This window comes from Pezoporus wallicus, unplaced genomic scaffold (genome assembly GCF_028554395.1).
Source record: "Pezoporus wallicus isolate ANWC-B61680 ecotype Strahan unplaced genomic scaffold, APGP_CSIRO_Pwel_v1 contig_4191, whole genome shotgun sequence".
NCBI lineage: Eukaryota > Metazoa > Chordata > Aves > Psittaciformes > Psittacidae > Pezoporus > Pezoporus wallicus.
The window spans coordinates 337967-360389 of record NW_026641383.1 but is presented as its reverse complement, the minus strand read 5'-3'; the positions used below and the strand labels follow the sequence as shown (position 1 = coordinate 360389).

General features: G+C 40.4%; 1 protein-coding gene across 9 annotated transcripts in view; it reads right to left on the bottom strand.

Annotated features, from left to right (window-relative positions):
- EHBP1 (EH domain binding protein 1) overlaps nucleotides 1–22423 on the bottom strand; it is a 226612-nt gene that overhangs the window by 113228 nt on the left and 90961 nt on the right. For 6 of the 9 annotated variants that reach the window (XM_057423435.1, XM_057423429.1, XM_057423432.1 and 3 more), the window contains exons 7-10: nucleotides 22006–22145; nucleotides 15704–15808; nucleotides 14874–14996; nucleotides 2890–3142 (exon numbers count right to left, since the gene is read on the bottom strand). In XM_057423435.1, the coding sequence (XP_057279418.1) occupies nucleotides 2890–3142; nucleotides 14874–14996; nucleotides 15704–15808; nucleotides 22006–22145 (621 nt within the window). The remainder of the gene's footprint in view (nucleotides 1–2889; nucleotides 3143–14873; nucleotides 14997–15703; nucleotides 15809–22005; nucleotides 22146–22423) is intronic. The other 3 variants (XM_057423431.1, XM_057423437.1, XM_057423438.1) reach the window with 1 other exon arrangement.

The following is a 22423-nucleotide window of genomic DNA, read 5'->3' as shown; positions in this document are numbered from 1 at the left end:
GTGAGCATAGTTACAAAACTGGAGTCAGAATTCAGCTCTTGGGGCACTTTGTGTAAGCTCCAAGTCCAGAATCAGTACTAGGGACTTGCCAGAGTAGAGTGGGACAAAGGTCTGATGCTAACCGATGTGCCCATGTTCCCATGACACCTCATCGCATTTCACACAAAATATGAGAGGAAAATGACAAATGGTGCATTAAGTGAAACCCAATGAAACATTTAAGATGCAGCGATAACAATAAATCATATTTTCTGAGTGACAGTAAATGTCTTTCAGGAGCCTTCTATTTCTCATGCTTTCCATCTATCAGGTTCAAAACCACTCCTGGGGAAAAGCACTACACCAACCCTAAATACTGTTTAAAAACTACCCAAACCAACTAAAAGATTCAAAAGAGAAGATGTCAGGAGAGAGGTTCAAAATAATATGCAAAGTTTTCTAATGCCGTGACATGACACAGTTGTTTAGCCTTGTCTTGAGTACACTGCTCAGTCCGACTCAACACATCATAAAATAGATACATAGCAGAAGGAATAACAGGGTCCAGAGACGTGCGATGAAAATGATTAGAGAGATGAAGAGACTTCTGTATGAAGAGAGATTGAAAAAGTTAGCACCATTTAACTCAGACAAGTGACAAGTAATGGTGAACATGTTAGAGATATACAGCAACTGTTTACGGCAGATAAATCCAATACTAATTGTTGCTTTGATAAGCCAGCAGAAGAGATAATGTATGGGATTGGAAGGTAACTTATTTACAACCAACAAAAGGAAGCGCATTTCACATAAGATCTTATTTCCTTGTGGAACTCTGCCACAAATTGACACTGAAGCCTAGACTTTAATAGGATTTGGAAGAAGATTAGCCACTTATATAGATAATAAAAGCATCAATATTCACATTAGATAAGAAACAATACACATCTGGACACAAACCTTCATGATTTAGGGCACACGAGAACTACCAACTGGCACTGCTTACGAAAATCTTTCCTTTGGGGCTCACTGTACCACAGCTTAGCAGAAACTTTCTACTGGAAAATCTCAAAACTAATGACATGAGGTAAGGCATAACAGTGCTTGTAGCTATTAGCATCACACATCCTGTGTTCCTAGACTGGAGTTTTATTCCTCCAGAGTACTTCAGTATAAAGATTCAAAGGTTCTCTCCTTTACACACTCCTAACCCAATACATTTAACAAACGGTCTCCACTTCTTTTTTAATCACATGGAGCTCCTGTAACTTAGGGGAAAAATCTATTTCAGAAGCTACTTCGGGGACATAAAAAAAAACCCCTTATGTAAGGGATGCAAAAATGTATTTTACAGTGCTTTTTGACTCTTTATCCTTCCATCTTTCCATGGGACATTGCTTTTATAATGAAAACACAGATCAGATATATGTTCAAGTAGAATCCACCTATGGGGAGTGTACTTTTATCCTTGGGAAAAACACAGGATTAAAGCAAATGGGGGGTCATTAAAATAATAATGAGGCTATTGTAAACAAAGGGGCTAGAGAAATCTACAAGTCCATTGCAAAGAAAAAACAAGGTTGCCTGTTAACAACATTGCTGGAAGCCCATTTTGTACAGCTTTGCTTAGGGTGGAAATGTGAGCATAAATAAACCCCTGAGAATTCTTTACTTGCCTATCCATGTAGCTCCTGCTCTTTACGCTCTTCTCAATCTTTGCTGTTCTCTGTACCCACGTCTTTGAACATACAACGTACATATATTTTTTCCCCCTGTAGTTTTGGTGATCAGTGAATGATCAGGGATGCCTGGTGTGACCATCAACAGTGTTGATCACACTGTGCTCTGAAGACACAGCAGCCGGTGCTGTTTGTCCAGGACCTGTCCCTGAATGGGGCTGGCAAAGACATCATTCTCCAATGTCTTTTTTTTCTTGCACAGAACAAACAATACAACAAATCCATGGCCACAGATCTTTAAAAGGAAAAAAACCCTGCAGGATCCTTTATATATATATCTATTGGAGTGCATGGGAATCTTTCAATTTCCTAGAAAACAGCTATAAACAGAGAAACTTAAAGATTATGGTATGACACCTGTATTAATATGAAATATGAAAGCAATGTAAATGTCATGCCATGACAAATCTCATTAAGTAAGGTAAAACTAAATGTTAATTACAGTTGTCTGTAAAATTGCTCACATGTAATCACCATAAACTGCCTCATGAGTGGTGTGGTTGGTGACTAATGGCCACAAACAAGGAGTAAGTATATAAATACCTTCAAACCTCCCAAGCTGCACAGCTATTGCAGAAAGCTCTCACTCCTTGTTAGGTTTCTATACTATAATACAAGGCAGTCAGTGAGTTTACAAAAGTTTTATGTGTGTTTATGATAAAAGGAACATCCTAAGAAAGTGCAGATAGTTATCTTTCCCATAGATTCAGTTTTTATGAGACTCTCAAAAATGTGCTATGTGTGCTACAAAACAGTTCCTTTTTACATCTTGCACCGATATAAAAAAACTTCTCCATATTATATTATTATATTATTATTTTATGTAGCAAAAAATAATGGCAAAAAGGACATGAAGGACAAAGTTCTGCTACTCCTCCATTTTTGGCTCATTTGCATTTGTCAGGGCATGAAGTTCCAAAAAGTACACAGACTTACTTCCTATCAAGTAATTTGCTATCAGTGAGGCAAAGAACAGTTTCCTAACTATCAAGCTCCGCTGAATAGCATGGCTTGGGGGTATAGTATTTCCTGCTGCTGAGCTGCCTAAGGATCAGTCTGTCCTAAAGAGGTGATTAAGGATCACCATGGTTGAACCCAATACACCTCAAGATTAAGTCAGGGATCCCAGTAATGCTTCCAAAGCTGCTGAAAGATGAAGACTCATACTTACTCATCTAGCTCTTCCTCTTCAGCTTTAGAGGTATCTGCATAGAGGTATTTGCTCATATCCACTGGTCTGACATTTTTCCTTTTTGCAGGTTGTGGAGGAGAATCTCTTACAGTTACAAATGTTTCAGGCTCAGGATCTGGCTCATCAAATGGGTTCAAGTACTCTGGGGCATCATCATCCTTGAAGGGATTGTAATTGTCAGCATAGAAACTTTCTTCTGGCTTTGAAGATGAAGCTATTTCAGTGTTTACTTCTATCAAATAACAAAAAAAAAAAATCATTAAATAGACTTAACGTGGAAAAATTAGAAACCACTTTATCAGATCTTTTTATTTTGAAGGCTTATGAAAAGGTCTGCTTCGTAACTCTCAAGACATAAGTCTTGTCCTAGCTTTAGATGAATCTTCATGCTATTTATTTACCGAGTAGCCTTGTTTATCCAAAACCAGGCCTTTCAAAAGGCCATTTCATTTAGAGTATATTGAAATAGATTTCATTTTCTTCCTTACTAAAGCTCTTTCTCAACCTAAATAGTTATTAGTTTTCTTATTTCTCATATAAATGGTATCAACATTTTTTACAACAGATTTTAAAACATTTTCCCATGCTTTTACCCAATTTGAATCCTAACAAAATATTCTTAATTATTTGAGCTTTTAAGAACGAAAACTTGTCCTGTATTTTATAACCAAATTACTTTTACTGGCTATTAAAAATGGTGATAGTAAGCAGGTGGCCTTTTCATTTCTTAAAAAAACTGAAGTAAAAATCAGTATTAGGTATGACCCGTAATTACATTTCAAAACTTATTTATTTTCACTGCTAACTGCTCCTGGTAACAATACATAGTCTCAGAGTAAAAATGAATTTAAATTAACCTTAAGGAGACAGATAATCAAATTACTCATCTATTATTTGGGCTGTACAACAAAAAGTTATTAGCAACCTGGAGCAGCATGCAGTTCTTTAGTGCTACAGATGCTACTGAAAGAACATCACACAAAAGTGAATAGCTGCTGTACACTGCAAAATACAAAACCCCATACAGCAATCTAACATTCCTTACAAAGACACTTTGTCAATCTAACTCTTCCTGCACCATCAAATAATTAAAAGCTCGGTTCAATGTTGGATTTGCTGTACTTTCAAAATCTATGCAAACAGGAAATTCAACGTAGTATCATTAAAAAACAAGTTTCAATAAACACTCCCACATAATTCTTAAAAAAAGTGTTTCTTTTTCAGATGTGCAGTTACTAAATTGAACAAAGCATACTTTTTAGCTTTACACACACACACACACACACACACACACCCCCCGCTAGAAGTTATTTGTAGCAAGGATGTAAAAAAATAACGAGATGGAGTTCCAAATGTGTTTGTCACTAAACAAATATTCGTGAAGACAAAATCACTAGTCACACAACTAACAAAGGGAAGGTGCAGCAAATGAAACAGCACTGTCATTACTTGTATTTGGATGGAGGATGGACTGAAGCTGCTAACCCTGGTGAATTGCTAACAAATGTGTTTTCTACTCTGCCAGTAAACTTCCAGTACGTCTCCAGCCATTACACAGCCCAAGGAAATAGAAGGCCCTCCCCCCAATAGCTTCACTATAATCCACAGGTTGAACAAGAGCAACTCCTAGTTGGACAAGAATACAGTCTCCAGATGCAGGTGCAGGCAGCCTCACCTATCTATGCATTGGAGTAGTCACCACTCACTAGACCAGTCACCAGTTACTAGCCCAGGGCAAACACTTGGAGCAGGAAAGGCTTTCGTCCTCCTCAGAACAACTGAAACATACCAGGAGTGGAAAGATTTAATTTTAGAAAGAACTTCACATTTCTAGTGCTCTTTTTCTTCCTGGTTCTTCAAATTTGAACCTCAAAGACTATGTGATCATATTGTCTTCTATGATACTTCTAAGGGTCCATTTCTAAAGTGATGCATCATTTCTCTGTGGTCAGAAAGCAGAAATCAAATGGGTTTGGCTGGAATAACAGAATAAATTAATCAAAATCTTAATTCAGCCCATTGTGGACTCTTAGGAGATAAATCACTCATCTGAGACTGAGGGTGAAACAAGTTAAAATTGCACTTTGCCAGACAATACTGCAGGTTTTAACTGGTAGACACACTGCTGACTACACACAGTGCTGTGCCTGTGGGATTTCCTTATGGTGATTATTCAGAAAATTACTTTAAAAAATTCCTTTAATTCCAGGTGAGTTTTGTGGTTTCCTATTCCCTAAGCAGCCTGGTCCAACTTAGCATTAAGGAAGCAATATATACAGTATACATCTACCTCCTATGTATCGTGTTAAGTTCTTACATTTAACTTCAATTTCAGAATGCAGCTACCACTGTTTCAAGTCAAAAAAAGCGAATACAAAAGGAGACTGAGAAGAAGTGTAAGACACTGCACTGAAATGAGACAAAAGGTAAAGTGAGAAGTTGGTTATGCTTAGTGGTCCCTCTTTACACCATTGAAGTGTGTTCTAAAAAGAGCTAATTAATCAAAATCCTTGTGACTAACAGTAAAAAAACCCCAAATAATAAGGGCTGCAATAATAGTCTTAGCTAAACCTGAAGAGAGGTTCTGTTACTGTTTAAACTGGTTAAGCCTCACCTGAATGTCATAAGCAACATTTCTGCTGTGTCTTGGGAGATGGACATATAGAGAAACTACTGCAGGATAAATCAGGGTGTGTATTTGCAGTATGTCAGCTGTAGTGTTTTTGTTCACTCCTACTCCAGAGTAAATACAATATGCTTATCCCTTAATAAAAGGGAATAAACTACTGGGCACTTATCCTGGAAGAAAGGGTAGTTACTGCACAGTAGGTGATGCATATTAAGCTCACACCCTAGTCTGTGTGTGGTGATTTGTTCACAGGCCTGCATCCCTATAAGAGGGATGTTTCAGAGAGAGACACAGTAAAATATTGAGTGTCTACAGCTTAACTGACAAGGGAAAGAAAAAGAAAATCAAGGCAAAATTCTTAAAAACACAAATATGATCAAATCCTTTGACAGTATTATATATGAAATACTTCAGACACCAACATTTTAAATGTCTTTCATTTATTTTAAGCTAAAACTGGAAAAGAGGTTCTAACATTGGCCTACATCACTCCAGTGTCCAGTGCAGGTGGTCATGGCAAGCAAATGTTTCACCCTGCCAGCCCTGAGATGTCCTCAGTGTGCGCATCCACAGCTGAGCTAGACCCCTTTACAGTCAAAGCTTACGGTTTTATGTTTGAACTCCTAATGCCCTAAAATCAGGTGAGCCAAATCCCACCCTTACTGCATAGATACGTGTGACTCGTAGGTCATGGTAGTCAGAATACTACTCAAACGTTATCCACACATTTAGTGATGTAACAAACCAGGCCAAGCAGAACTGCTTTTGAGGTCTGCCCTCAAAAGACAGTTTCACGTAAAAAGCAGAAGTAACCTAATGAAATGCAGAAAATGACTGATGTCTTGTTCTAATTGTGCAACTTCCTGATGATGTTTTAACAAAAAATTTTGCTACTTTAAACTTTTCTCAAATCATAAAACACTTAATTAAGAGTATGCACAACTATGAATACCTGCTTCTGCAACTCCATATGATGGATCACTGCACCTGCACATGAATCTGTTGATAAATACTCATTATCATAACTGAGCAAAACCTGCTGATAACTCACAAGCAGTATTCAAGCGAGTATTAGACACAATGTCAGATATATTTTCTGAAGTTACAAACATTCAGTCAAACAATCTCTTGAAAATTATATTGTAAGCTTTTATTTTTAATTTGCTTTTAAGTGCCCCCTGGAAATGACGATTTAAACACCTGTTTAAATCTGATAAATTCTAAGGGGCAATGCAAATGGTTTTTGCAATTCTTTCTATTTCAACACCATGGATCAAGTGCCGTAACCCTAACTAGGCCAAAATTCTTTCTCTTGTTCCTTGGCTCAACAGTAACTACTCTACAGGCTCAACAGCTTGGCCTAACATGCACAGCATTGCAGAGCAGCACTCAGAGACCTCTGGCTTATGATTAATTAAAAGATTTCAATAAATCCTACACACGAGCTAAAATTAACAGAGCTTCTAAAAGTACCATTTTCAAGAGACTTTTACAGGCAGAATCTTGTAGGGGCCCAATTAGAACCCAGTTAACTTGACCACTCCTTATCATGGAATCATAGAATAGTTAAGGTTGGAAAGGACCTTAAGATCACCAAGTTCCAATCCCCCTGCCATGGGCAGGTACGCTTCACACTAGACCATGTCACCCAAGGCTCTGTCCAACCTGGCTTTGAACACCGCCAGGGATGGAGCATTCACAACTTCCCTGGGCAACCCATTCCAGTGCCTCACCACCCTTACAGTAGAGAACTTCTTCCTTATATCCCCTCTAAACTTCCCGTTTAAGTTTGAACCCGTTACCCCTTTCCTATCACTACAGTCTCTAATGAAGAGTCCCTCCCTAGCATCCCTATAGGCCCCCTTCAGATACTGGAAGGCTGCTATGAGGTCTCCACGCAGCCTTCTCTTCTCCAGGCTGAACAGCCCCAACTTTCTCATCCTATCCTCACATGGGAGGTGCTCCAGTCCCCTGATCATCCTCGTAAATCCCTGATCATCTCTCTCCTCTTGTCATCCAGGTAAATATTTGCCCCCACCTGCCCCGGCTTCCTTAAATGTCCCCACAGGAGGGAGGGTCCCCACAGGAACCCAATCAGGCTGTCTCCCATGGGGTCCTTTAGGACTAGCTTTTATGTCAAGTGTTGGTCACCACTTTGTGAGCCTCTTGATAACAAACTGAGTTGCTAGGACAGTGACTCAACAGCACTGCTTTTAAAGCCACTACCACTGGCACCTTCTCTGTAACGAATGCACTCGTATTTTCTCAAGGACCTAAGGCTGTTGTGAAGTGCATTTGGGGGGGGGGCTGAACATACAACAACTTACAAGGGGCTTTTTTCCTTCTTCAAGTTGATTTTACACTAAGGAGTCAACACAGATTCCCCCTAATCATTAACCACAGCTGAAAACACAGGATGCCAGTCTCTACTAGAACCATTTTTTTTAATTGCAGTTCTCTACACTGATATTAAACAAGCAAACAAACAAACAAAAACGACAATTGCAGTTTGGCACTCCAAGGGTGAAACACACAATTTTGCATGGTTAAGTAACAAAGCCAGAGGGGTAGGAGTGACATGAGGTAGAGGTATTACTACACAGAAGCATCAGCTGCTCTTGTGCCAGATTCTGGAAACATTACTTGCCCTAACTCCACTGAGAAAGACTGTTTGTGATAGTAATAACTCTGGCATGACCTATCTGCACAATCAGCCTTCTAGTTCCCAGAGGATCTCCAAAAAATCACCCTGCCCTTCAACCCACTTGCTTTTTGTAACAAAAACATATTGTGACACATCCCTTAAAACCCAACCCCCCCCCCCCCCAAACATTACACACACCACTTTCCACTTGGCAGAGGATGAAAGAACAAGCCACATGTGAAAGATATTTAGCTATGCCACTTACTGCACTACTGGCAGGCACACGATCACGATGGTGATGTGAGCAGTGTAAGCAAACAGCACAGAATAAAAATGTATCATCCCAGTACTTCGAGACCACATAAAGACTGGCATCGCTATAAACCACTGATGATTGTCTATTATTTTTATTAATACTCATACCAGCAACAAATTACATTTCATTAAGAAGTACAAGGAGAAGGGGCAGAGCCATCACTTTCCTCTATATTGGTTCTTACACTGCTCTCCTTAGGGCTACCCTAGAAAGATTCTGGGTTTTGGTACTGCACTGTAGCAGTGCTTTCATTTGCAGTGTAACACACGCTGTAGGGAGCTCATGAGTCTACACACAAGGTGAAGTAAATGCTCTTTTAAATGAAAGGGGGAGACGATGCCAGTAAATAATAACCCTCTTGTCTCAGGTAGGAAACTAGTACTGGTCAAATGAAACTTCACACTTAAAAAATACGTGGAATGCTGAAAGTGTGGTGGTGTTGTTCACTTGCATTTGTTTTGTATGTTGACTTCCCCATGTAAAATATTTTGCTCAAAAAATAAAGTGATTTTAGAGTTCTGTTTTAACCTGACTAAAAGACAATCCAAAAGGCAGTCCTCATATGATCATCTACATATTGTCTAGTAAAAAGCTGTAGAGATATACCGTTCAAGGAGGTTACTTTCAGTTTTCCAGATTTCTAATGTCTAGGTGATCTACTAGATACAGAGGGAATAAGCCTCAATTTGACATGTCAACCAAGAAACACAGCTGAAGACCTTCTTTGAGGCAAGTAATTCAAGTGCACATTGACTCCACTGTGTAAGATCACCTACACTTAGGACTTTTTAAACCACAGCAGCATCCAGAGACAGCTTGCTGATGACACTCTGCCATGCACCACACCCATACTGAGCACACGGATGCTGGGAGCACTCATGCCTTTAGTTTCTCTCCACCCTGCATTCCCAGGGTTAGGTGATTATGGGATTAGGAAGATAGAGGGAAAGTAGCTGGTTTGTGAACGGGCACAAGAAATATCTGTCTAGGAAACAAGTATCTACTGGCAAGTAATCCTGCTTCCTCTTTGAGTGACTGTCATACCTGGGGTGACTCTAAGCATTCTCTCACTAAGCACACAGGTTATAGGCTTGATACGAATATCCCTGGAATATCTCTGCCCAATGGCACACCCCGCCTCATAGCACCTGATGGCAAAGTACTTGCGAAAGGAGGCTCCAGACGGCTGCTCTGCACAGCTTGGGGAAATTAAATTCTATGGAAAGACTATGAACTTTTTACAAAGTCTAAAATGAAACAATTTTGCCTTGTTCAGATAAAAAGATAGTAGTGAACATGTACTGAATAGAAAAATACTTCATCCCTGCACACCTAAAATGTTAATCTCTTGATTTAAGCAGATCATGACAAGTGAAGCAGCTAACGTGACTCTTTACGTCTGTACGAGAAAGTCTGCCTTAAACTCTTGAACCTCTGTTATGCTCCCAAGCTCCTGGGGTGGCCACCAAAGAGGTCACATTCACTTAAGGATGCAAAACCAAACAAGCTGGCGTAGTCTCACAGAGCTTCCTGAAAAGAGATGGCAGCAGCAAGGAAAGTTCCACTGAGGTCTCAAAACAGAAGAAATACCCTAAACCACGAGGGAATATATCTGTGGCCAAAAGGGAAACAAACAAAGGCAGCCTTCTGCAGTAAGGCAACAAGGTGAGAACAGCTCCAGTACTGTGTAGCTTCAAAATGTAGTCCAAAATGAAAGAAAATCTCCCCAAACGGGTAAGGTTTAGGTGCTCCCCATGTAGAGACATTGATCCAACTAGCCACAGACATACATAGAAGATTCCAGCTAGTGCTAAAAACCAGAACTGCATTATCTAATTTTATCTCGGCACCCTTTTTTTTTCCCCTCAACTTTCTGTGGAGGAAGATGACTGGAGGAAATGCATACACTGAGAAGGCAAAGCACTGGGACGTGCCCATTATAGGGACAACACAGCTCTGGAATAGAAGAGCCAGCATTTCTCAGGGGAGTCTGAGGTGACTAGAAGAATCCCTGGGGAGCCACTAATTACAAAGTGAAAGCTTTAAAAAGACTACATCAGGTGTTCCACTCTTGGTCTGATTGCCTGCAACATCTCAGATCTTCCACTTGACTCAGTGTTCCAGGAAGACATACTGCTGTTCCATGAAACCTGACAGAAGCTCCATCCCTCCCAAATGAAAAACAACTTGTGACACCATAGGAAGAATCTAGTGACACCCTACTTATGAAAATCCTATCATGTTGTTGTACGTTGACTGCTGCATGATGGTGACGTGTGGGAGGAATATTTGGTACACACACACACCCAACAACTCAGCATTGCTGCCCACAGCTGCGTAAATGGGACTTCTTTGGGGACTCAGCTGTCTGGGCCCCGAGACTGTCCAAGTACTCAGAACAGAGCCAGAAGAATGCAAAAATGTCCATGACCTTATGAACCTTATGAAATTTAACCATGACAAGTGCAAGGTCCTACACCTGGGTTGGAGCAATCCCAGGCACAGCTACAGCTTGGGCAGAGAAGAGATTCAGAGCAGCCCTGTGGAGAAAGACTTGGGGGTGTTGATTGATGAGAAAATGAACATGAGCAGGCAGTGTGTGCTCCCAGCCCAGAAAGCCAACTGTATCCTGGGCTGCATCAAAAGGAGTGTGACCAGCAGGTCGAAGGAGGTGATCCTGCCCCTCTACCCTGCTCTTGTGAGACCTCACCTGGAGTATTGTGTGCAGTTCTGGTGTCCTCAACAGAAAAAGGACATGGAGCTGTTGGAACAAGTCCAGAGAAGGGCCATAAGGATGATCAGGGGACTGGAGCACCTCCTGTATGAAAAGAGGCTGAGAAAGTTGGGGCTGTTCAGCCTGGAGAAGAGAAGGCTGCATGGAGTCCTCATAGCAGCCTTCCAGTATCTGAAGGGGGGGCTATAAGGATGCTGGGGAGGGACTCTTCGTTAGGGACTGTAGTGACAGGACAAGGGGTAATGGGTTAAAACTTAAACAGGGGAAGTTTAGATTGGATATAAGGAAGAAGTTCTTTACTGTGAGGGTGGTGAGGCATTGGAATGGGTTGCCCAGGGAGGTTGTGAATGCTCCATCCCTGGCAGTGTTCAAGGCCAGGTTGGACAGAGCCTTGGGTGACATGGTTTAGTGTGAGGTGTCCCTGCCCATGGCAGGGGGATTGGAACTTGGTGATCTTAAGGTCCTTTCCAACACTAACTATTCTATGATTCCATGATTCTATTGAAGATGGCAGTAAAGGCTAGATGCCACCAAAGGGACCAGAATCGACTGAAAAAACATGCAAACATGCACCACATCTATTGGGGGGGGTGGGGGGTGGGGGGTGTCTTTTGGGAACATAAGCAGACCAGTATCTTCGATGCAGGCAGTTCATGGTGAACTGGATATAAACTATTCCAGCACTAAGAAACAACTAAGTATATTGTCCTGTCCCTGAGATGAGAAGGAACCAACTGTTAGTCCATATACTTTGTGGTCAGAACACCTGCTGCTTTTCTGCCAGAGCAAGTTCTCTCTGGAAAGGAAAGCTGAGTTTGAAGACAACTGTTCAGGTACCATGGGACTTGTGCAGCTTTCTCCAGGAAGAAGGGGGTCCTTCTTTCTAGAGCAGAGAAGAAAGAAAGGAATATAGGCTGAGTTTCTTAGAGAAAGATGTATATGGACAATGAGATGGATAACAATAGGCGTTTTATATCCCTCATTATTCTGGCTCCTTCCACGGTCCTAAGAAAATTCACAGGCAAGGAACAGATAGGAAACAAAGTTGAAGATCCAGACACCAGAACCTAATCACAGAATCATAGAACAGTTAGGGTTGGAAAGGACTTTAAGATTATCAAGTTCCAACCCCCCTGCCATAAGCAGTGACATCACACACTAAACCACGTCACCCAAGACTCCATCCAACCTGGCCTTGAACACTGCCAGGGATGGAGCATTCACAACTTCTTTGGGCAACTCATTCCAGTGCCTCAGAACCCTCACAGTAAAGAACTTCTTCCTTAGACCTAACCTAATCCATATATATCGGCATCTGCAAAGCTGAAACAACTTACTTTTGCAGCTCTAGAAACACCTGACAACTTTACAGAAGGAGGAGCTCAGAACAGTGGCTTTACGGCTTCACTGGCAAAATACAGAAGACAGTGTAATCCCTGTTTGAGAAACACAGGCTGTGAGACTACACCACAGCCAAAGTATGACAGGACTTTGATCACCACCCACATTGGCCTCTGTGGACTCCAAAGGCAGAAAAGCTGTGTTGTGAGTAAACAGTCAGCTTGTCCCAAAAAGGAGAGTAACCACAGGTGGGAACTGCAGTTCAGAAATGTATCCTCATTAAACTTGGTATTAGAAATCCCATGGCTGTAGTCTGGGCTGGTTCTTCTCCACCACCATTAAAGAGTGGCTCCTGGAGTTTGGTCAAAGGTAGTAAATGCTCCCTGATATTTTGTGTTGGAAGAAAAGTGTTGGAGCATCAAACCTGAGAATTAACTACAGGCTAGCAATTCAAGCAGCTGCAACTAAGCAAGTCATACAGTAATATCCCTTTTTTTTCTGATGGCACCAGATGGAAGTTGGCATATCTGAATATGGCATTGAGGACAGTAAATATGCCTTCTGTCTTGGTGCTCCTTCCTGGCTTTATGGCCAAAGTCATATCATAGAATCATAGAATCATTAGAGTTGGAAAGGACCTTAAGATCATCAAGTTCCAACCCCCCTGCCGTGGGCAGGGTCACCTCACACTAAACCATATCACCCAAGGCCTCGTCCAACCTGGTCCTGAACACTGCCAAGGATGGAGCATTCACAACCTCCCTGGGCAACCCATTCCAGTGCCTCACCACCCTAGCAGGAAAGAATTTCCTTCTTATATCCAACCTAAACTTCCCCTGTTTAAGTTTTAACCCGTTACCCCTTGTCCTGTCACTACAGTCCCTAATGAAGAGTCCCTCCCCAGCATCCCTATAGGCCCCCTTCAGATACTGGAAGGCTGCTATGAGGTCTCCATGCAGACTTCTCTTCTCCAGGCTGAACAGCCCCAACTTCCTCAGCCTGTCTTCCTACAGGAGGTGCTCCAGTCCCCTGATCATCCTCGTGGCCCTTCTCTGGACTTGTTCCAACAGTTCCATGTCCTTTTTCTGTTGAGGACACCAGAACTGCACACAATACTCCAGATGAGGTCTCACAAGAGCAGAGCAGAGGGGCAGGATCACCTCCTTCGACCTGCTGGTCATGCTCCTTTTGATGCAGCCCAGGATACGGTTGGCTTTCTGGGCTGCAAGCACACACTGAAGCCGGCTCATGTTCGTTTTCTCATCAACCAACACCCCCAAGTCCTTCTCCACAGGGCTGCTCTGAATCTCTTCTCTGCCCAACCTGTAGCTGTGCCTGGGATTGCTCCGACCCAGGTGTAGGACCTTGCACTTGGCATGGTTAAACTTCATGAGGTTGGCATCAGCCCACCTCACAAGCGTGTCAAGGTCCCTCTGGATGGCATTCCTTCCCTCCAGCCTATCAACCGAACCACACAACTTGGTGTCATCGGCAAACTTGCTGAGGGCGCACTCAATCCCACTGTCCATGTTAGCGACAAAGATGTTGAACAAGACCGGTCCCAACAGTGAGCCCTGACGGACACCACTCGTTACTGGTCTCCAGCCAGACATTGAGCCATTGATCACAACTCTTTGTGTGCGGCCATCCAGCCAGTTCTTTATCCACGGAGTGGTCCATCCATCAAATTGATGTCTCTCCAATTTAGAGACAAGGATGTTGTGTGAGACAGTGTCGAACGCTTTGCACAAGTCCAGGTAGATGACATCAACTGCTCTACCCCTGTCCATCAGTTCTGTAGCCCCATCATAGAAAAATTTACAGGGGTTGTATGTCTCGCTTAAAGAGAACAAAAATGGGCATGTCAGTCTTGAAAGGGGATTAACACCTACCATGTGGTGCAAGGTGTAATGCCAGAAGGCTTAACTGAGGAAGCCATAAAAACAAAAAAAGAATGAAAGAGATACAATTAAATTATCATAATAAAGGCAAAACCAGAGGTGCCTGACAGTATGTGTTGCTCTTTTATAACACAACGTGAGTACTAGTGGGTCTAAAAGTTTCTGGTTCAATTCTTAGCTGGTAGGCCCCAGTGGCAAATACACATGAGGATGTGACTCCAAGGATAAATCCATTTTTCACTGGCAACTGGATCGTTGCTATTGCTACACCTCAGTACTGCATGCAGTTACTGTATTTAAGCAAAATATAATTTTTCATTTGTAGCTGTACAAAAAATAAATCGTGTTTCATTAAACATTTGCAATTAGCAATGAATTGTGCAAAACAAATCTATTACCTTCTACATCAGGGTCTCCAAATGGATTTAATTCTGCTGTGTCGGGATCACCAAAAGGGTTTGTACTAGCGTTGGCCAGGTCTTGCTCCTCTTCATCCAGAAAATTAAGCTTATTGATAAGCTCTACAAACAAGTCAGAATATTGCTTTAATATAAATACAAACTGTTCACCTTACATAGTTGAAGCTCAAAACCCCCCTCTATCAACAGTCCCTTGAAACACTGCACCAGGGTATGGCATGAACTGCACAACCAAGGTAATGCATTTCAGTGAACACATCAACAAAGGAGGAAAAAAAAACAGTGAAATGAATGAAACATCAACTTTCTGATCAGAACATTATGTAACAGAAATGACTACTATTTATCTTCATTAAATAAATGTTGCAGAACTTCTAGCAAGCTAAATACAGCAATTTAATTTTGGTTGCTCACATAAATGTTAACTGTAGGCAGGAAATTTTAATTTTCGAATGCATTATGCACGTAAATTCAGAGCAGGGGCATTCTGTCACGTTAGAGAGGTCAAGTATTGCTGACTGCACAATTAATGTTTTAGGCTTGGGGTCTGGTGTTGGTTTTTTTTGTGATTCTTTTTCCCTTTTCCCTTTCTTGTTCATTATCAGATGACAAACGGAGCTGAAGACGAGATAGGCTCTTTCTCTATCATGTTGTTACCTGTTGGATGCACTACAAATTACTGAGAGTCATGCCGGGTGGAAGAACAGAGATAAAACTTGACAGCTGAATACAAGCAGGAGTCAAAAGGTAATGGGTCACAGTAAATACAGACAATCAGAAACAGAAAGAAAGGAGGAAAGCTCATAGACCTTCAGAGGAACTGGCTGATTTAGCTGAAGGCATATTTGCTCGCTTTATGTAGTCATCTTGATCTTCATCTAAGCTGCTCAGAGCATTCAACTGGTTTACAATTTCTGTAAATAGAAGCCAGTCAAGACAAACATAAGGCAAGGGCATTTAATGAAACAGAAGTGGAACGAACACTATTATTAGAGAGTGAGGGAGAGAGAAGGCAGAAGAAAAGACACTTATTGTTAATTAAAAGAACACATTTAGAACAAGTCCTTGCAATGATATACCTATAGCAAAGCACCTGTGTAGCTATTTCAAGTCATAGTTTAACAAGAAACCAGCTAACAGACATAAACAAAACCTTGCCGGATTCCTGGTGTCAGCAACAGCAATTAGTTTTATGAGGATGAGTATGCACATCAGTTCAAAACTTAGATGTACTAGATATAATTTGAAGACTTTTCCTGCTTGTGAAGAAAACCTGAATGTTAAACCATTGTCAATCAACACAAAACAGCCCCAGAACAATTACTTCCCTCCAAAACCCTTAAGGCTACAGAAAACCAATAAATACACATACATTTCATATATTTTATTTCTACACACACTCTGATCACGTAACGATTACATATCAGTCACCATTAAATCCTGACCTATGACAAGTTGAACTTATCTAATAGTACTAAAAGATATGATCAGTACCGTGCTATGAGAATGCAAACTGAACATATGTATTGGTTTAATTCGCCTCTGTAATGCTATGCCAGTAACATCTTTCTGTTTGGTAAAATCCTATTTCATCTTCTATTCACACTAGAGGAGCCATCCAATACATGGCTCTGAACTGCCATGAATTAATGGTTTTTAAAATGTATTAATTGTAGCCAAGATGTTGATGACTCCATAATTCTGGCAGTAAAGAAACAAAACAAAAAAACAACCAGGTCCTAGAGGCTTCTGGCTCAAGGGGAAAAATTCCACTCTGATTCCCCCACTAACAAATAAAACAATGACAAATGCAGTTTCACTAATGGCGACTGAGCCTGGGTCATCTCTGAAAGACCTCAAGCACAGTTTTTTGTGGCGAGGGGACAGCCTTCCTTGTCCTTCCAACTGGCAAACAAGCAGGAGAAACCTGTGATGAGAGATGCTGCTGCTTGTTGAGTAACATTGCTCCTCTGAGAGTTTTTTTCATCTCCCATCTTTTCCCAGTGTCTTCTGGTGTCACCAGTGAAGTTAAAGCTATGTAGGTGCCTTTACTGCACACTTCTCAGTCATTCTTGGATTTCCTTTAAACTTTGTTTTCTTGTGAATACAAGAAGTTACTTCTTCAAAACACTTTCAGTTTGCTGCTGTTCTGAATTTAACTTTTACTCACATGGCTTTTGTTTGGGAAAGCAAATGTTTGTCACTGACTCACAGTAATCTTTGTTCTATGAACCAGTTACAAAGAGCAAGATGTTGGACTGAGATGAAAACTGAGTAGTATTTGATATTGTCCCAACTCATGTTGGTGCCCACAGCTATCCAGAACTTCCTAGTAGGGGGCACTCATGCCTTTTTACAGGGCAACACCTTCACAAGTTGACACACTGACATAACCCTTAATTTCAAGCCTTCACAGCATAAGAAACCTGAAGCTGAAAGCAGAGTCCAGAACCTGAAAATATTTGAGTCATATTAGAAGTTAAAGAAGTTAAAAAACTTCTTTAACATAAAAGAAGTCAAAAATTTCTTTTCCAAATTTAAACTGCTTTGCAAAGATGCACCAATCTGCAAATTACCAAGTGGAATGATCTATTCTCCCAGTATCTATTGGCTATAATCCGTGCTTGACAATGATGAAGCCACAGCAGAATTCCTCTTAACCACACTTCCTAACTGTTCTTGGCCTTAAAGAAAAAATATGCTTAGATGGGATTACATTTTTATCTATCTACACAGAGCTAATTTCACCATGCCCACTTCCTTATTTTTAGCTCCAACAAACAAGACTACTGTTCTAAAAATGTAACACCAAAACTGCCCCAAAACTCAACTTTTCAGTATAAAATCATACATACGCCTTAGAGATCTGAACAGTATAATACTATCTTCAGGGAATTTTTAAGACTCAAGATACATAATGGAAAATACCTTGCTGTACTCAAATAAAACGGAGTTGACCTTATAAAACACTAGTACAAACAAATTACTAGTTTAAAACAGGCTGAGCTGTTGACATGATTTATAATTTATTATGCCAGCATGTGAAAAAACCAAAACAATTACAATTCAGTTTTTATTGTCAGAAAATAACAAATTAAGTTCAGAGCTTTAAAAAGAGGGAATTCTTTGATGTGGTCTGAATCACCTGGTCCCATCTGCCAACCTAAACACCCATATGCACTACAATGTTTCTCATTACAATATTAAATGGTTTATGTCATATTTTGGAGTGTGGAAATGGTAGGTTGGAGATTTATATCCTATATTATCTTTTATAAATCTCATTATCTACAAACGTACATTAGCTTGTTCTACAAGCATGTCATATAAATCACTGTTGGGGTTTTTTCTTTCATTCTCTCTTGCTCTTTTTTTTTAAGCAGCTTGCTGCTACTGACAAAGTACATGTATCAGAAGTTTACATGAGAGACACGGTTTTGCAAGTGGTAAGAAAAGGTTACACATATTGCTCTGCAGAAGCCTGCTCTTGAAATATCTGGGATTCAGACTCCTGCAATAGGTAGCACATAGGCACGTTGCTCAGTCCATGTGGTGCCCCAGGACAGTCACCGTGCTCCTCTGCAGACGGAGCAAGAGCCAACTATTAACTTCAGCATGAGGCTCTAAGTATCAATTAAAACATTAAGAGAAGCAATGTATTTATTACTACACTAAGTTTGTGAGTTATGAGCCATGTTTCTTCAAGGGGTTGGAATGTGATGATCTTAAGATTCTTTCCAACTCTAAGTATTCTATGATTGCAAGATTCTGAGTATGTTGGAATACCTTGTATTCAACTGAAGGCTAAGGACAGGATCACAGCATCTCAGAATCAGCTAGGCTGGAAAAGACATTTAAGACCATCAAGTCCAACCATTAAATACTTCCATGAGGTTTAAATTCATCTATATCAATAGTGTAGGAACAATATATTTGAAACATATTTCATGGCTACAAACATAATTTTCAACTTCACATAGAACAATTAGGTGGAGATACCGCTTTTATACATGAAGAAATTAAACAAGAAATATTGGCAAAGAAGGGGCAAAAAGCCTGAGATGGAAGGATATTTTTTTGAATGAATGTAATGCTTCGAATGGAAAATATCTTTCAGTCTGATCTCAAGGTCAGTTGTATGGCAGCAGCTCCTATGTTGACTATACCAAACTCCACAGTGCTTTTGAGGTAGAGCATATTGCGCCACTTACTTCACAACTGAAGAAACAGAGGCACAGATACTTACCCCAAGTTAGGCAACACATTAAAGAAGAGAAGCAGCATTTCCTAACTCACCTGCACCATCTAGAGCCCCATTCAACAGGTCTCCCGTGTTCTCCTAGTGGTGGGTATATTTGTTCATCTATAAAACTAACTGTGGGCCCAAGTAAAAAAAATAACTTTTGTACACTGCAAAAAGGAGCAGTGTCTGTGATAAAGATTTGAAGCATCTCTTGCAGCTCTGGCTGAGAATGACGATGTTTCAGTCAAGTCATCCAATGTTTCTCTGTGAGAAGACCTTAAGCCAAAAGTAAGAAAAAACCCTTCTGCTTTACTACTTGCACTTTACTTTTTCAAAGCTTGCTTACAAATATTAACCATCTAATACTGCCATCATTCCCAAGAAGTAGTTATAGCCACTATCTCCATTTTACAGTTGGGAAAACAGGCACACTGAGGCGAAGTGATTTGCCGCAGGGGCTCTGAGTCAGTGAAGACATTCCAGCTTGCTCAGCTGCCAACACCCTAACACAGCAACAGATGAGAAAATGTTGGTAAAGCAAGCTTTCAAAAGGCTTATGTAACTTCCCCAATTAACTTTATAGGATTCTGTGAACACAATTATTTTTGAAGTAAATTTTAAGAAAGAGTACTTCACTACATCAGTGGAGTTCCTTTTCCTTCTTTCTATATTTCTTCCTATTTTTCTACAGTGATTCCAACCTCTTTTCTCCCTTGGTGCTTCAGCAATTCCTGTGGTTTATTAGTTTTCCCCATTAATTATATTTATTACAGGAGTCACTTCAATTGCCAATGAAATCAGTCTTGAACACATGTTGAAATAGAACCTTTACATTTTATTTATTGATGTTTACTTACTGCCCTGTGTTTTATGTTCTCCCATTTGCTTGGGCAACTATGTGTACTCATTCTCCTTCAACATACCTCTCATCCCTCTCCTCATCTAACATACGGGCAAAGTTAGCCAGGCTTACAAAGCAACTCAGCTGTTGTAATCAACACAAGTCATTCAACGCTGAGCTTTTCCCAGCCTTCAGATCTCCTTTTCCCATCTACAAAAATCCAACCCAATATTGTATCATTGGCAAACAGTATCAGAACAGGCTGAACAATGAGAAGATATAGTGCAGTTCAGAAATATTTATTGCATCTGTCTTTCAAGAAGGTATCGTAATGTTTGCTTAGAACAGATAATTTTGGACTTTAAAAAAGTAGATGGAAAAGCTGAAATGCCTCTAAAACAGCTGGAGCTAGGACTTAGTGCTGCACTTCACACTTTTCCCATCCATCTCCAAGGATGTTCACTACATAGCCAAAGGATAGTGGACAGACTGGCCTAATTAAATTATCTTTTTGCTTGATCAGGAATGTTTCTTGGCTTGCTTAAATATGAATACTGCAAAAATCTAAAAAGTTGAGGAGCAAGATCTGCTGCTTGTCAACTACTGTCCTTCTGCACATGGGTTTTCCATAAAGTCCCTCAGGGCAGTGTCTAGGTATATCTTAATAAAATGCTTCTGGCACAATAGTTTATACAGACTTTATGTAGCCTCTCCTTTGCGTGCCCTTCTCTTTTCTGTGATTATGAGATGGCCTGATAAACATGTCAGGTTTTGTTCGGTGTTCTGACCTGCACCTGAATTATTCTGGTTATACTGGAAAAGAAGACAACCTTGACAAATGACTTCAGTGTGCCCACACTGGCATATCTCTTGGGCATACTGCTGCCCAATAATACATTATCCCTGTCTCTCAAATATTTCATTCTGAACTTTCCAACCTGCCCTGTGCCAGACATATACAGCATAAGCAGAGATTTGGTCAGGGTACAAAACATTTAATTGAATATGTAAAGCATGGAGAAAGCACATTTGCATCCTTTCACAACATAAAATATAACTAAGTAATAACTGCTTTAGGCTGAACCTTTCGATTGCAATGAGATCTCAAAACGAAGCAATGAAAAGCAATGTTTTGTAACACTGAACCAGTGTTTCTCTGGACTTTCAAGAACAGATTGAGCAATTAATTTCTGTTTGGGATGCTGTTCCTTACCTTTAGAGAAGGGTCCATTTATTTCAACAGACATTTTTAAAGAGCACAGACAGGCATGAAGGCTGGCACCAGAAGTTAATTTGTCTTTTCCTGATTCTTTTACACTAAGAGCTCCTACAGAACTCATCTGGAGCAGTGCTGCATAATGATCTCTACCAACAATTTAACATCATCACATCCTGATCTGACTTGCATCGATTAGTTCAGCTATCCTGGACACACTAAGGATTTTCATCAGCAATTCAAATGTGGTTATACTATCTCACTTCAAACAACCTTACTGTCAAATTCTGTTAAATTCCTTTAACAGCCTCCTGACTTCATTTCCACAAGACACCCCCAACCAAAAGGCAGAAGTATGCTGCCTGGAATTACCATGTTATTGAGCAGAACCTCAGTACCTACCCATGGCACAACTCATTTCGCAGTCATTCTCACAAACTCTCTTCATTATTTCCCTTCAGCTCATTCTCTTGTCTTCTCAATTCACTGATCCTTTTCCCCCATCTTTTTACTCCTCTGTTCACAGCAGGTCTTTGCTTCCCTAAAATGCTACCTACTTAGTGCATTCTGTCCTAAAACCAGGACACCCTCCCCCCACCTCACAAATCAACGCTCTTTTAAATCCACAAATATTAACTGAACTCTGTCGAGTTACGGATGGGTCCCTCTTCAATCAAACCATCCTATAACTTGTTTTGGTTGGGATTTTTTTTCAAGTTCAATACAAATACAGCATGAGGATAAAATTCACAGAACACAGCTGGCCATGAGCAAAGGAACTGTATTTTACCATTCCTGTGGCAAAACCAACCTGTAATTTTTGCAGCCTTTTCCTCTTGATTCACTCTGTTTTCTTCATCTTCTTCATTGTCCTCCTCAAAATCATCTAGATTTCCAATGTCAGCTTGTTTCATACTCATCAAACTAGCGAGGCTTTGCATGTCTTCATCCCTAAGCAACAAATTTCAAACCAGGCATTAAAATGCAGCCTGTTAATACCACATCTGATACTACCACATCATTAAAAATCCTTTATATATTTTTATGTTTTCTTCAGGGAGGTCTCTGTTCTCAGATCTGATCTTGAATATAGCAAAAGAACAAAAGGATACACTCATGCATATTAATTTCTGAAGGGAAAGTTTTCTATTACCAAAAATTCTAAAGGGTAAAAAAAGTGCTGCCTTGCATTAGGAGACAACTTAGTGACTGCTGCTTAATTTTAAACC